The sequence below is a fragment of the Oncorhynchus gorbuscha genome, linkage group LG16 (genome assembly GCF_021184085.1).
Source record: "Oncorhynchus gorbuscha isolate QuinsamMale2020 ecotype Even-year linkage group LG16, OgorEven_v1.0, whole genome shotgun sequence".
Taxonomy (NCBI): domain Eukaryota; kingdom Metazoa; phylum Chordata; class Actinopteri; order Salmoniformes; family Salmonidae; genus Oncorhynchus; species Oncorhynchus gorbuscha.
This window is the reverse complement of record NC_060188.1, coordinates 78,656,741-78,671,064: the sequence shown is the minus strand read 5'-3', so window position 1 is coordinate 78,671,064 and position 14,324 is coordinate 78,656,741. Positions and strand designations below refer to the sequence as shown.

Genomic DNA, 14,324 nt, shown 5'->3' with positions numbered 1-14,324 from the left:
TACCGCTTGCCACAGTCTTTGACTTGGGTGACTGGAGTCTGACAATTTTTTTGTCCTTCCTCTGATGCCACCTGGTATAGAGCAGTGGTGTGAAGTACTTAAGTAAAATTACTTTAAAGTACTACTTAAGTAGTTTTGGGGGGTTTACTTTACTTTAATATTTATATTTTTTAACAACTTTTACTTTTACTTCACTACATTACAAAGAAAATATTGTACCTTTTACATTTTCCCTGACACTGAAAAGTACTTGGAATGGGCAGCGTAGCCTAGTGGTTAGAGCGTTGGACTAGTAACCGGAAGGTTGCGAGTTCAAACCCCCGAGCTGACAAGGTACAAATCTGTCATTCTGCCCCTGAACAGGCAGTTAACCCACTGTTCCCAGGCTGTCATTGAAAATAAGAATATGTTCTTAACTGACCTGCCTGGTTAAATTAAGGTAAAATAAAATAAAATAAAAAAACAAGAAAATGGTCCAATTCACACACTTATCAACAGAATATGGTTTGTCATCCCTATTGCCTCTGATCTGGCGGACTCATTAAACACACATGCTTTGTTTGTAAATTATGTCTAAATGTTGGAGTTTGCCGTGGCTATCAGTAAACTTTAAAAAACAAAACAAGAAAATGGTGCCATCTGGTTTGCTTAATAAGGAATTTGAAATTATTTATACTTTTGCTTTTGATACTTAAGTACATTTTAGCGATTTACATTTACTTTTGATACTAAAGTATATTTAAAACCAAATATTTTTAGAATTTTACTCAAGTAGTATTTTACTGGGTGTCTTTCACTTTTACTTGAGTCACTTTAATAGAAAATATCTTTACTTTCGCTCAAGTATGATAATTGGGTACTTTTTCCACCGCTGGTTGTGATGCACAAAAGACGCTGCTGAATGTGGTAGCAAGGTGGCCTGGCGGAAAGCACGACTTGTTCATTCTGCAGAACAGAAATGTTGTCCTGTAAGCCTCCAGGAGGGAGCTGTTGAGGATGAATGACTTATTGGTGAGTGTTGCTTACTCATTTTAAGTATATTTGCCATTGCTAAAGGACAGATTGAAATTGACTGAGTGGTTCAAAATAGGGGAGGGTGGTGAAACTTTTTTTAAATTTGCTTTGGGGAGGGTTGTGTGGATTTTTGGGGGGAACAGTGGATGGTAGTGCATTTTCTCCCTTGTTTGCATTTGTTCTTCTGCTTGTATTTTCACTATAAAAATGGCTTACTTATGATCTTGATCAAGGCACAAGGCGAGACCCAGATGCAGACACATGAGGCAGATGGTTGGAGTCTTACTGTCACGACTTCCACCTAATTTGGTCCCTCTCCTTGTTCGGGCTGCGTTCGGCGGTCGACGTTGCCAACCTTCTAGCCATCGCTGATCCTCTTTTCATTTTCCTTTTGGTTTTGTCTTGTCTTGTATCTCACCTGGTTTCAATCACATTCATTACATGTTGTGTCTTTAACCCTCTGTTCCCCCTCATTGTCCTTAGCAGTGATTGTTTTGTTTGTAAGCATTGTGCAAGATATGTTCTGGTGTGCGACGGGTTTTGTATCCACTTGTTTTATTTTGTATATTTTGGTTGTCAGAGTTTTTGAGCACTTATTAAACTGCTCCGTTTATACCAAGTTCGATCTCCTGCGCCTGAGTTCACACACCGTTACAGAATCACCGACCCCTGGAGTCAGCAGGAGCAGGTAATAGGGGTGGAGGAGCGCGTCCGGGAGCATGCAGCAATGCTTCACCATCTTGGCACCACCATGGACCACGTTGTCCAGACAATGGACCACTGTGAGAGACAGGGAGTTCTTCCAGCTCAAAAAAGCCCCTGCTGTTTTCCAGAACCTAGTCAATGATGTGCTGAGGGATGTGATGGGACACTTCATTTTTGTCTATTTAGATGACATCCTGATTTGTTCCCCAAGGACTCTTGAAAAGTCTTACCAGCAACAGGTCTCACCAGCAACATGTTCTTCAACGGCTGTTGGAGAATAAGGTTTTTGTTAAAGCTGAAAAATGTGAAGTTCATGCTGCCTCAATGTCTTTCCTGGGTTATAGTATTTCACAGGGACAGTTACGTATGGTCCCCGCCAAGATCATGACAGTCAGTGGCCTGAAGCAACTATAACATTTCCTGGGGCTTGCACATTTTTACAGAAGTTTCATCCGCAACACCAGCCATCTGGCTGCACCTTTCACCACCGCCTCCACTCTGTTCCACTGGATTCCTAAGGCAGAGGCAGCATTCCTGGAACTCAAGCGTCGCTTCACCTCCGCTCCAGTCCTTACTCAGCCCGACCCAGGACTCCAGTTCATCGTGGAGGTGGACACCTCTGACACCGGGGTAGATGCTGATCAGAAGGTCCACCCGTGTGCATTCTTTTCCCGTCAGCTCTCACTTGCAGAGGAATTTTGACATCGGAAACCGGGAACTCCTGGCAGTTAAGCTGGATCTTGAGGAATGGTGTCACTGGCTGGAGGGCTTTGTCCCCCCTTCATCGTGTGGACTGATCATAAAAACCTGTCCTACATCCAGATCGCCAATCTTCTGAACTCCCGGCAAGCCAGGTGGATCTTGTTCTTTGGTAGATTCAAGTTCACACTCCCTTATCGCTCCACTAAACCAACTTCCGGGCTGCTGCTCCCTATTCACATATCCAGTTGCCCCTGGTCACACATAGCTCTGGACTTCGTCACTGGCCTTCCCCTATCTCACGGTAACGCAGTCATCCTCACAGTTATTGACAGGTTTTCCAAGGTGGCTCACTTCATTCCCCTCTCCAAGCTCCCATCCTCCAGGGAGACTGCAGACCTGCTAGGATCCCATGTGTTTCGTCTGCATGGCATTCCCATTGACATCGTTTCCGACAGGGGGCCCCAGTTTACCTCCCAGGCGTAACAGCCACAACTTTGGTTGTACTCAATCTCTGAAACTAGCACCTCTAATTCAGTCTTGGAAAAAAAAATGTTGGGTTGCACTGTTGTATATCATTACTGCGTTGTATATTGCCCAGAGGTTTTAAAGAGCTGATTTTGACCATATATGGTTAATTAGGGGTGTTTCAAAATGCAAATAGCCAAGGTTATGCACAAACACTGAGGATTAGAACAATTGGTATTTATCAATGGTTAACTCCTACCGGTGTGCGTATGACGCTGGTAGGATTGTTTGATAAATCACACCTTTTCAAGTGTACGAACAGTATGTTATAACATTTACCAGTATTAGACCTAGTATAATCTGTCCCACATAGCGGCCTACATGGCATGAGTCCTCATTATGACATCCAGGAGTAAACATACCTAGACTTTTATCTTGAATACATGTTAATCATTTAATCCATGCCCAAATAAGAGTAGGTTACATTACACGACAGTTCATAAAAAGGCCTACTCCTTCAGAGCCCAGAGTCCATCAAAATATCCTCTAAATTATGGTTTTACTTGAACTTATTGTGATTTGATGACCTTGTATATTTTGCTTACACATGAGTCTGAGAAAAACTATCACATTATCACATTTTCCAAATGCACAGAGTTGTTGCTGTTCTATTGATCCATCTACATGGTGACCATAAAGGTTGTATGAGTTCCAAAGGAGCTGGTCCAGTCTTTCTTGTGTTCTCCTACATTTCTGCACAGAACAGTCCATACTGTCGACTGTGGTTGGCAGTGAGAAGCAGCTGAAGAGTATACATCCACAGTGCTGTTAGAGCACTCTCTCTCTCTCTCTTCCCAGCAGGCACTTACAACCAAGGCCCTCATTCTGTCCTGCAGGAGAATAGCATTTATAGTCCCCGTCGCTGGAAGATAGAAGCAACGGCTGTTACTGTACAAATGAAATTTGTTTTTAACACACAATTACAGAGCAGCTTTTGTATAGCCACCAAATAAGCAGTGAAAGGGAGATAGCCCATGTTTAAAATGATCGCACATCCCCGGTCATATCCAGCCTCTGAACACTACCTTAACAGTGCCACATCCATCATATTGCCTTGTATTTTTAGGTCTGTCTGGTTTCGTGATCCCCTTTTTTAGAGAGAGCCAGGCAGGCACATTGAGGGACCTGCTGCACCTCTGCTTTGATCTGACGGTTACAGTCAAATTCAGACCGTAAGACACCATGCAACCAGCCTGGCCGACACAGAAAATGGGCTATGTAGGCTGTCTGATATATATCAATGTGTTCAAAGATTGGCTTAGGCAGTGCCAAGCACTAGGTTTTACTCCCATTCAGGGCCTCTCTTCATATGTGCTGAATTATAATGGGTTGCTTGGCTTGATCCGACTGGGGAATATCACCTTCCAACAGCAACAAAAGAGGACTAGTCTGTTTTTCCATCGTATTTTACAATACCACTGTAGTTAAAACAGGCAGAGATGCTGTGTGTATTGACACAATGGCAAAGGTCATAAGTCAGAAAATGTTCAAATACCTCTGTACATACATATAGTACATACCTAGTCATACTGCATTGGTGTCTGAGGTTTCTACTGAATCTGATGAAGCTACATGCATTCCATTTGTGTTCATCATAATCATATTGAGCTTCTCTGTTCCATTCCTCGTCTCCTCTTTCCTTCTCTTCTTCCGTCTGCAAAGTTTATGTCGACTGAGAAAGAAAAATAACATTAAAGTAGATTTGTGATTTTAAAATGCATCGTTTAATATTTATTCTATCATGTGAATATGGTATCGGTGTTGAATCTCACTTGAGTTATTCACCAATACATTCTCCCAGTATCACAGAGGTTAAGCATCTGATGTATTTTTGAGCACAGAAGAATATTTTGTTAAACTGACGCTTAGCACTCTTGTCTCACTTTTGGGTAAAAATGAGAAGGAAGAGCAGGGCAGATACAGTACATAAAACCCAATGAAAACCAAAGATAACGTGGCCACAGGCGTTACATTATTTATTTTCCATTCACGGGACACACAGATTGCTTACATCCCATCACAGGGTTAGTATGACAGGCTGTGAGGTGATGAGTCTATGTCCAACTCTCACAAACACACAAACACAAAAATATTCAAACACACACACACACATGGAAGGTTACAACATAAAGTAAATCTGGCTGTTTGATGCTTTAAGAATGTGTATTTTACTCACTGTGCACAGATGCAGATGAATGTGATGAGCAGTATGAGGAAGACCAATACTGCTATCACACAGGCTACGATGATCTGCCTCTTGTCACCTAGACGCGAGGCCAGATCAACATACTCACACCTGGACCCAATGTACCCTCTCTCACATCTAAAACAGAGCAAATATACCATACACCCACTGTGATAAAAATATGCACAACAAGTTTGTTTATTGGTTCTATCTATCTCTTGTTGCCAAAAGAAAAACAAAGAAGTAACTTGAAGTACATGGGCTATGAGTTAACAAGCAGATGCTGAGCTATCAGATCTGCTATTCTATCTGTTCCAAAACTAGCTGTCCCAAATGAGCTTGTATTGCTGATTGTGATTCTATCATGCTTGTGAGGCTTGATGAAATGCAGTAAGACCATGTTAAACCAATCATTTATTTTCCTTGTTGTTTTGATTTAAGTATAACCCGGGGGTCACAGTGAACAAGGTTAGTACAATCATTAGGATCAACAAGTGATTTGTCTTACAAAGTGATTTAAAAGTGTTTTACTTCTATTAGGAACTTGAACTTCATACTTAATAATGATGTGTAATAATTCTGCTACAATTATCAAAATAGACACAAAGATGTTTTTTAATAAAGTTTTACGGCAGAGATTGTTGTATGTAGTATGTCCTTGGCTTGAGACCTTCTGCCATGGATATATACAGATAAAGTATTGGGGCCCACAGTAAAGATCGGGTCGGGTGAGATGATTTACCTGCATGAAGGAGTATTCTGTTCCTTTACAAAGCGACATGACCCATGGATACAGTATTGTCTTAACTCCTTTGGACATTTGGTGAAATGGCCGCTCTTTTTGGCTTGAGTTGCAGTTTCTATTGAGTCTATGGAGATTGCAAATAGAAACATATGGGGGAAAGGGGGATTATAGAATAACTATTTTGCCATATAATATCCTTCTGTTAAGAAGATTGCATTGCAAAGGTGATGTAGAATAAGATATGAGTTTGAAGTGAGAATCTCCGGTTTTCCCTTAGTAATCCGACTCAGGGTGGCCAGTATCACCTGTCATATAAATAAGCTCCTGGCAATATGATCTGAGGAAGGACTAGGAACTGAACTGTCACCACGAGGACAGGACTGGTGTGGGATAATAATGTGTCAATTATATGTAATGAAATGCTGTCAAAGTAAAAGAAAAGTGAGTAAAAAACAACCTTCTCAGCCAAATTTGGTTGTTGTCAAACATAATTGATTTGGCCACTGTTAGTAAAGAAGGGATACCTAGAGTTGTATTACATGCTCCTCTTTTCCCATCCAGTGAGTCATGGCGAATTTGGGCCGGTAAAATAATAATGAGGCTTCGTTCCCATCACAGAGAGGGAGAAAGCCCCAATTGTAGTGTGAAACATTAGAGCATGCCTTTAAAATTAAAATGACCCATATTGAATAGTAGCCAAACTGGTTACAAACTAGCAACAGGTGTAAATTGATCGAGGTATTTAGTTAAGTAGCTGTATGTGCAGCCAGTGATCCCACTATACTTCACCGGGATAAGTGAGCAGCTGGGAAATGCTGCTGCTGTTTGATCAACAGAACATAAGAGGTATATGGCAGAGGGAACCAGGAACTACTTCACCGTAATAAAATGCACATCACTGCATCACTCTTCTTCTCCATGTGGGTAAATACAATAGTATGATCAGTAGTTGATTAGCCCTTTTAGGTGTGAGGGTTGTCACCAAACAGCAACTGACAACTCCTGAACAGTGGAGGCCCCAACTAAGGTGGCGTCAACTGACACATGATGTCAGACTGAGGTCCATAAATTGCATCAGAGGAACCTAACCCAGGGCACATAACAAGCTGGTGGTACACTTCACAATAACACTCACAGGGGAGGTAATGACTGCATGGTCACTGGTGGCAAGAAGGCTTTAATGTGCACTATGGTCTCTTTTGGGGCTGGTAGGTGACACCACATCCTGTTACTTCAGGGCCAGGTGGAGATTGAGAAGCATTTGAAATTCCAACTGTTTGAATGAATGACTGTGAATGACATACTCCAGACGCATGGCCTTCAATTTAACAAAAGAGCACGAAATCATATAAGAATAGTATAAGAATGTTTTTGAAGGACTTTTTTACAAACGTCACAAACACATTACTTTTCTAATCCAACAGGTTTCTTCTAAACCTGGCTAATTCTAAAGTCAAAATGACTCAAACATGTTAACACGTGCATGTCAGATGATTAAAAAAACTTTTAAAAAACTTTTATGACATGATTATCCCTCCATAAGTTTATGTTTCTCTGGGGAAAACAATCTACCTTTGAAGTTGTTTGTGTTGCCTTGGTGATGGAGGGACACAGTGTTGTTCACCAGCTGCTCAGTTGTATTCCATTCAGCCAGAGAGTATTTACACAGGGCCAAAACTATGACCAGAAAACAAACAGAGCTGGTCACACAATGCACAAACATCAAGTCAAATCCTTACAATTCCACCAACATTGGTTTTCGAATCTGAAAGGAAAAGCACAGAGCAGTGCAATAGATTATGGAGCTTAATGTGATTGACGATTTGACAGTAATACCTCCTAGCTCAGGCTTTGGGCGTCTGGGATTTCGAACACCATGATAACCTTTCTAAAGATAGTCTTTGCATTCAATCCAACAACACTGTCAGTTTTTCATAACATTCAAAACAACACCCAGTCATGATACAAATGTGGTGAATGGGATAAGTGATCTATAAAAACAACAGATGTGGTTATTAATAGTATATTATATTGGTTTGGGTGATCTTGGCATGTGCTTGGGGAACTCTGTTTGTAAATAGAGAGAGGGTTATGGGGTGGTGGATAATTTTCTGATCATCTGACACACCAGCATGCTAATTGTTGCTGTCAATCACAGTATAGGCAGGTACATAGGAGTATTAAGTTAACAGTACACTACACTCCAGTATCTAAAGTCAGTGTTGCAGCCTCGTTTAAAGCACAGATAGATTAATCAAAGTAGCTAGACAGGGGAAATAATTTCAATATTGGGCAGTCCTGTAAGGTTCTGCTTTTCTTTTCTTTGTAAAGCTTGTGATCTTTCTCTTTCTGTTCTGGAACGTAGCCCTGTCTTTCATTTTTGTTCATTGATTTCACCTGTGTTCATTTCTCACCTGGTCTCATCAGCTCCCTATTTAGTTCAGTTCTTTCTGTTTGTATGATTGTGAGGTATTGTTTGCTTTTTGACTGCCTATCTGTCTTTGACCATTGCTTGCCTGTAACCGCGCGCTCTGCGCGTGAATCTACACCTTTTTTCCCCTGAGTATCCATTACAAGTCCATTCATTTTTGTTGGCATAACTTTTTTTAAATAAAAACCATACAACTTTCTACTTCACTGAGTTGCACAAATAAATATCATATAAATGATTTGTATTGTCTCTTCTGGTGAAAAGAGGCCAACAGAGACCTGAGCCATATACCCAATTGCAATGGAACTGTAAGCTCACACAGGCCTCCTATCCAATTTTAACATTACAGTAGGCCTATAATACATACATAATATTTTGAATAAAGGAAAACTAGTAAAGTTAAGAAAGAACATGCTAATAATACCTGAAATATATTAATATAAAATTAAATACAATGTTATTTGTTAATCAAACAGTACTAATTCAGTTAATAACCAATCTATAGGCAATTCTATTTAGATACAGTGAGTAAATCAGCGTTTCCCTTGGTTCCCGGGACCCCAAGGGGTGCACGTTTTAGTTTTTTGCCTGAGCACGACACAGCTGATTCAAATAATCATCTATCATCAAGCTTTGATTATTTGAATCAGCTGTGTAGTACTAGGGCAAATACCAAAACGTGCACCCATTGGGGTCCCCGTGACCAAGTTTGGGAAATGCTGGAGTAAATAAAGTGAGGCTGAAGAGTTGTTCAACTTAATCATAGAACGGTGTCTCTTACCTGTTACCATTCCTACATACAGACTGTATGCCTTTGCCATGTCCGTGGGCAAGTTATGTACTTTTCCAGGTGGATAAATATAGTTTTAAAAGCAGATTGAGTTCATTTTATCCAATCCTCTAAAAAGTTCACCAAAGTATCTTCTTAGTAGGACACTCTGCGTCCCAACTAATGTAGTCCAGCAAAATCGCGCACTGGTGAACTACAGTAGGCTAGGCAGTCTAGAGGTTTGAATGGGTGAAATGGAATCTGAACCCATTGCTGCCACACCCATCTATGTATGTGTGAGTGCACTTGACCATTGCAGTTTATTATGGCATGCAGCTTAAACTGGAAAATGGCTACTAGGCTATTTAATGTGTAATCCATAGCCTAATGCAAGAAGTTCTTAATATTATTCTAACATATGACAGAATATTAATCTCCTTCAGAACATCATTTGAACATCATTCACACTGTTACAGAGTTGGCCTGTAAACAAAAATGTAAACAATTAAAGAATATTTCAAGGATCATCCCATGATATTTGCATATACAAATATAGCAAATATGGATTTCACTAAAATATACATAGTTTTACCTGCATCAGCACAATTTAGTGACCTCTACTCTGAACCGTTGGTAAACGGCAGATGGTGCAGGCAAATGAGACCATGGGCCAGTCTAGAGCTGTGACCAGAGAGTTGGTTTGTGTTCATTGGCAAGCATGCCTCACTATTCCCCAGGAGGAAGAGGTGATGTGAGTCTGGCCCGGTCTACCTGTGTGCTCTTTCATTTCTCACCTTCAGACTACTCTCTATTGAGGCCTACTCAGTGCACAATGAGCCCTCTGCTAAAATGTGAACTCAAGTATGGGTAGTCTATGGACATCAATGCTGCAAGGCCAGGCAATAAGTAGTGAAAATTGGAAATCATATGCAGGGGTAGAGTCATCCCTCGAAGGTACAATTCCAGGTGGTTCCTTGATATATGTAACCCTGCCAATATGTCTGTAAACATGTGCAGACCAGCTGGCTGAAGTGTTTACGGACAGATTCAATCTCTCCATATCCCAGTCTGTTGTCCCCAATTGCTTCAAGATATACACAATTGTTTCTCTACCCAGGAAAGTGAAGGTAACTGTAAATGACTTATGCTCTCTAAGCACTGCATCATGAAGTGGTTTGAGAGGCTAGTTAAGGACCATTTCACCTCCACCTTACCTGACACCCAAGAGATCCACGGACGCAATAGCCATTGCACTGCCCTATCCCACCTGGACAAGAGAAATACCTATGTAAAAATGCTGTTCATCCACTACAACTCATCCTTCATCACTATAGTGTCCTCCAAGCTCATCACTAAGCTCAGGGCCCTGGGTCTGAACCCCGCCCTATGCAACTGTGTCCAGGACATCCTGTCAGGCCGACCCCAAGTTGTGAAGGTAGGCAACAACACCTCCACCACACTGATCCTCATCACGGGGGCATGCTCAGCCCCTCCTGTACTCTCTGATATGATTGCTTGGCCATGCACCTTTTATTTCTATTTGTTTTTATTGTGAAGGTTCCGGAGGGGAAGGCTGCCGTCTTATCGGCTCTTAACCAACCAGGATATTTATTTATTTTTTGCTTTGTTCGTAACTTGTTTTGTACATAATGTGGCTGCTACAGTCTCTTATGACCGAAAAGAGCTTCTGGACATCAGAACTGCGATTGCTCACCTCAAACTGGATGAAGAGTTCTTCTTCAATGAGTCGGATGGGAGGGATATAATACAGACAACCGACCAGACCCAGATCCCCGTTAACAACGACATTAAAAACATACAGCTGGCAGGTTATACACTCTATCGGCAGGACAGAACAGCAGCCTCTTTATTGCAATAATTATTCAATATTAAATAAAGATAATTTTTTGAAGAAATGACCAAATCTCTCTCAGTACTGAATTTCCACGACAACATACCACCACAGACTGATGCTGGCGTTTTTAAAAAACGCAATCAATGAGCTGCATACCGCCATAAGCAAACAGGAAATTGCTCATCCAGAGGCGGCGCTCCTAGGGGACTTTAATGCAGGGAAACTTAAATCAGTTTTACTTCATTTCTATCAGCATGTCAAATATGCAACCAGAGGGACAAAAATTATAGACCACCTGTACTCCACACACAGAGACACGTACAAAGCTCTCCCTCAGTCCCCATTTGACAAATCTGACCATAATTATATCCTCCTGATTCCTGCTTACAAGCAAAAATTAAGGCAGGAAGCACCAGTGACTCGGTCTGTAAAAAAGTGGTCAGATGAAGCAGATGCTACGTTACAGGACTGTTTTGCTGGCACAGACTGGAATATGTTCCGGGATTCTTCTGATGGCAATGAGGAGTGCACAGAGGACGTTGTCCCCACAGTGACTGTACTTACATACCCCAACCAGAACACTCGCACTGAGCTAAATTGTAGAGCTACTGCTTTCAAGGAGCAGGACTCTAACCTGGAAGCTTATAAGAAATCCTGCTATTACAACAGGCAAAGCGTCAATACAGAACTAAGATTAAATCCTATTAAACTGGCTCTGACACTTGTCGGATGTGGCAAAGCCTGCAAACTATTACAGACTACAAAGGGAAGCACAGCCGAGAGCTGCCCAGTGACACGAACCTACCAGACGAGCGAAATAACTTCTATGCTAGTGTAGCCATTGTGAAATGGCTAGCTAGTTAGGGGTGGTGCGAGCTGGTAGCGTTTCAATCGGTGACATCACTCGCTCTGAGACCTTGAAGTAGTGGTTCCCCTTGCTCTGCAAGGGCCGCGGCTTTTGTGGAGCGATGGGTAACGATGCTTTGAGGGTGACTGTTGTCTGTGTGCAGAGCGTCCCTGGTTCACGCCCAGGTTGGGGAGAGGGGACAGACGTAAAGTATATACTGTTACACTCGCTTCGAGGTAAGTAACACTGAAACAGCTCTCCGCAGCTGATGTGAATAAGACCTTTAAACTGTCATGGTGTGCTTGGACCATGTTAGTTTGTTGGTGATGTGGACGCCAAGGAACTTGAAGCTCTCAACCTGCTCCACTACAGCCCTACCGATGAGAATGGGGGTGTGCTCGGTCCTCTTTTTCCTGTAGTCCATAATCATCTCCTTTGTCACAAGGCCGCAGGGCCAGACGGATTACCAGGAGGTCTAGTCCAAACATGTGCTGACTGACAAGTGTGTGCTGACTGACACACTGCCCTTTCACACTTGGACAAAAGGAACACCTATGTGAGAATACAATTAATTGACTACAGCTCAGCGTTCAACTCCATAGTGCCCTCAAAGCTCATCACTAAGCTAAGGGGCCTCAATCCAGAGCCACCTCTACACACCAGTCCTCCGGTAGCAGCTCCCCGCACCAGGCTTCCTGTGCGTGTCCTCGATCCAGTACCACCAGTTCCAGCACCACGCACCAGGCCTCCAGTGCGCCTCGCCTGTTCAGCGCAGCCAGCGCTTTTCTCCTCTCCTGCGCTGCCGGAGTCTCACGCCTGTTTAGCGCAGCCATAGCCTTTCTCCTCTCCTGCGCTGCCGGAGTCTCCCGTCTGCCCAGCGCCGCCAGTGCCGCTGGTCTGCCCAGCGCCGCCAGTGCTCCCAGTCTGCCCAGTCCTCCCAGTCTGCCCTGCGCCGCCAGTCTGCCTAGCGCCGCCAGCACCGCCAGTCTGCCCAGTGCCGCCAGTCTGCCCAGCGCCGCTAGTCTGCCAGGATCCGCCAGAAGTGCCAGTCTGCCAAGATCCGCCAGAAGTGCCAGTCAGCCATGATCTTCTAGATCGGCCAGACAACCTGACTCTTCTAGATCTGCCCGACAACCAGGATTTACCGGAGCCTACTACCTGCCTGAGCTTCATCTCGGTACTGGGCTTCCTCTCAGTACTGGGCTTTCTCTCAGTACTGGGCTTCCTCTCAGTACCAGGCTTCCGAGATGCCCCTCTGTCCTGAGATGCCCCTCTGTCCTGAGATGCCCCTCTGTACTGAGATGTCCCTCTGTACTGAGATGCCCCTCTGTCCTGAGATGCCCCTCTGTCCCGGGCTGCCCCTCTGTCCCGAGCTGCCCCTCTGTCCCGAGATGCCCCTCTGTCCTGAGATGCCCCTCTGTCCTGAGATGCCCCTCTGTCCTGAGATGCCCCTCTGTCTCGAGCTGCCCCTCTGTCCCGAGCTGCCCCTCTGTCACGAGCTGCTCCTGGATTATCCCAGGACGCGAAGGAAATAGGACATTTATGGAGTGGGGTCCACGTCCCGAGCCAGAACCGCCACCATGGACAGACGCCCACCCGGTCCCTCCCTATGCTCTTGAGGTGCGTCCGGGAGTCCGCACCTTAGGTGGGGGGGGGGGGTTCTGTCACGCCTTGGTCATTGTATTTTGTGTTTTTGTTATATGTTTGGGTAGGCCAGGGTGTGGCATGGGTTTACATGTTGTGTTTCGTATTGGGGTTTGTAATATTTGGGATCGCGGCTGATTAGGGGTGTTGTTAGGCTTAGCTGCCTGAGGCGATTCTCAATTGGAGTCAGGTGCTTATCGTTGTCTCTGATTGGGAACCGTATTTAGGCAGCCTGACTTTCGCTTTGTATTTTGTGGGTGTTTGTTCCTGTCTCTGTGTTGTAGTCACCAGATAGGCTGTAATTAGTTTCACGTTCCGTTCTGTTGTTTTTGTATTTAGTTCAGTTATTTCATGTACCGCGATACTTTCATTAAAGTCATGAGTAACCTACACGCTGCATTTCGGTCTGACCCTCTTCATTCAACAGACAAACGCCATTACACTGACTAGGTAAAAATCTGTCGTTCTGCCCCTGAACAAGGCAGTTAACCCACTGTTCCTAGGCCGTCATTGAAAATAAGAATTGTTCTTAACTGACTTGCCTAGTTAAATAAATGTTTTAAAAAGGCACTGCAGCGGGTAGTGCGTACGGCCCAGTACATCACCGGGGCCAAGCTTCCTGACATCCAGGACCTATATACCAGGCGGTGTCAGGCCCTAAACATTTTCAAAGACTCCAGCCACCCTAGTCATAGACTATTCTCTCTGCTACCGCACAGCAAGACCCGCAGCGCCAAGTCTAGGTCCAAGAGGCTCCTATATATAGCCTCTAAGACTCCTGAACAGCTAATCAAATGACCAACCAGACTAATAAAATGGCTACCCCACCCTCCCGGGAACGCTGCTGCTGCTCTCTGTTATTATCTATGCATAGCCACTTTAATAACTACCTACATGTACAT

At 43.6% G+C, this 14,324-nt stretch overlaps 1 protein-coding gene across 1 annotated transcript; it reads right to left on the bottom strand.

Moving 5' to 3' along the window:
* Positions 1 to 3,327: 3,327 nt before the first annotated feature.
* On the bottom strand, positions 3,328 to 9,290 carry LOC124000648 (probetacellulin-like). Its single transcript, XM_046307181.1, has 6 exons — positions 9,089 to 9,290; positions 7,449 to 7,553; positions 5,874 to 6,000; positions 5,123 to 5,269; positions 4,467 to 4,618; positions 3,328 to 3,808 (listed from the first exon to the last, which is right to left on the bottom strand). Exons 1-5 carry the CDS (start codon positions 9,126 to 9,128, stop codon positions 4,471 to 4,473), a joined length of 567 nt encoding a protein of 188 aa, XP_046163137.1. The 5' UTR covers positions 9,129 to 9,290; the 3' UTR covers positions 3,328 to 3,808; positions 4,467 to 4,470.
* Between the last annotated feature and the right edge of the window lie 5,034 nt (positions 9,291 to 14,324).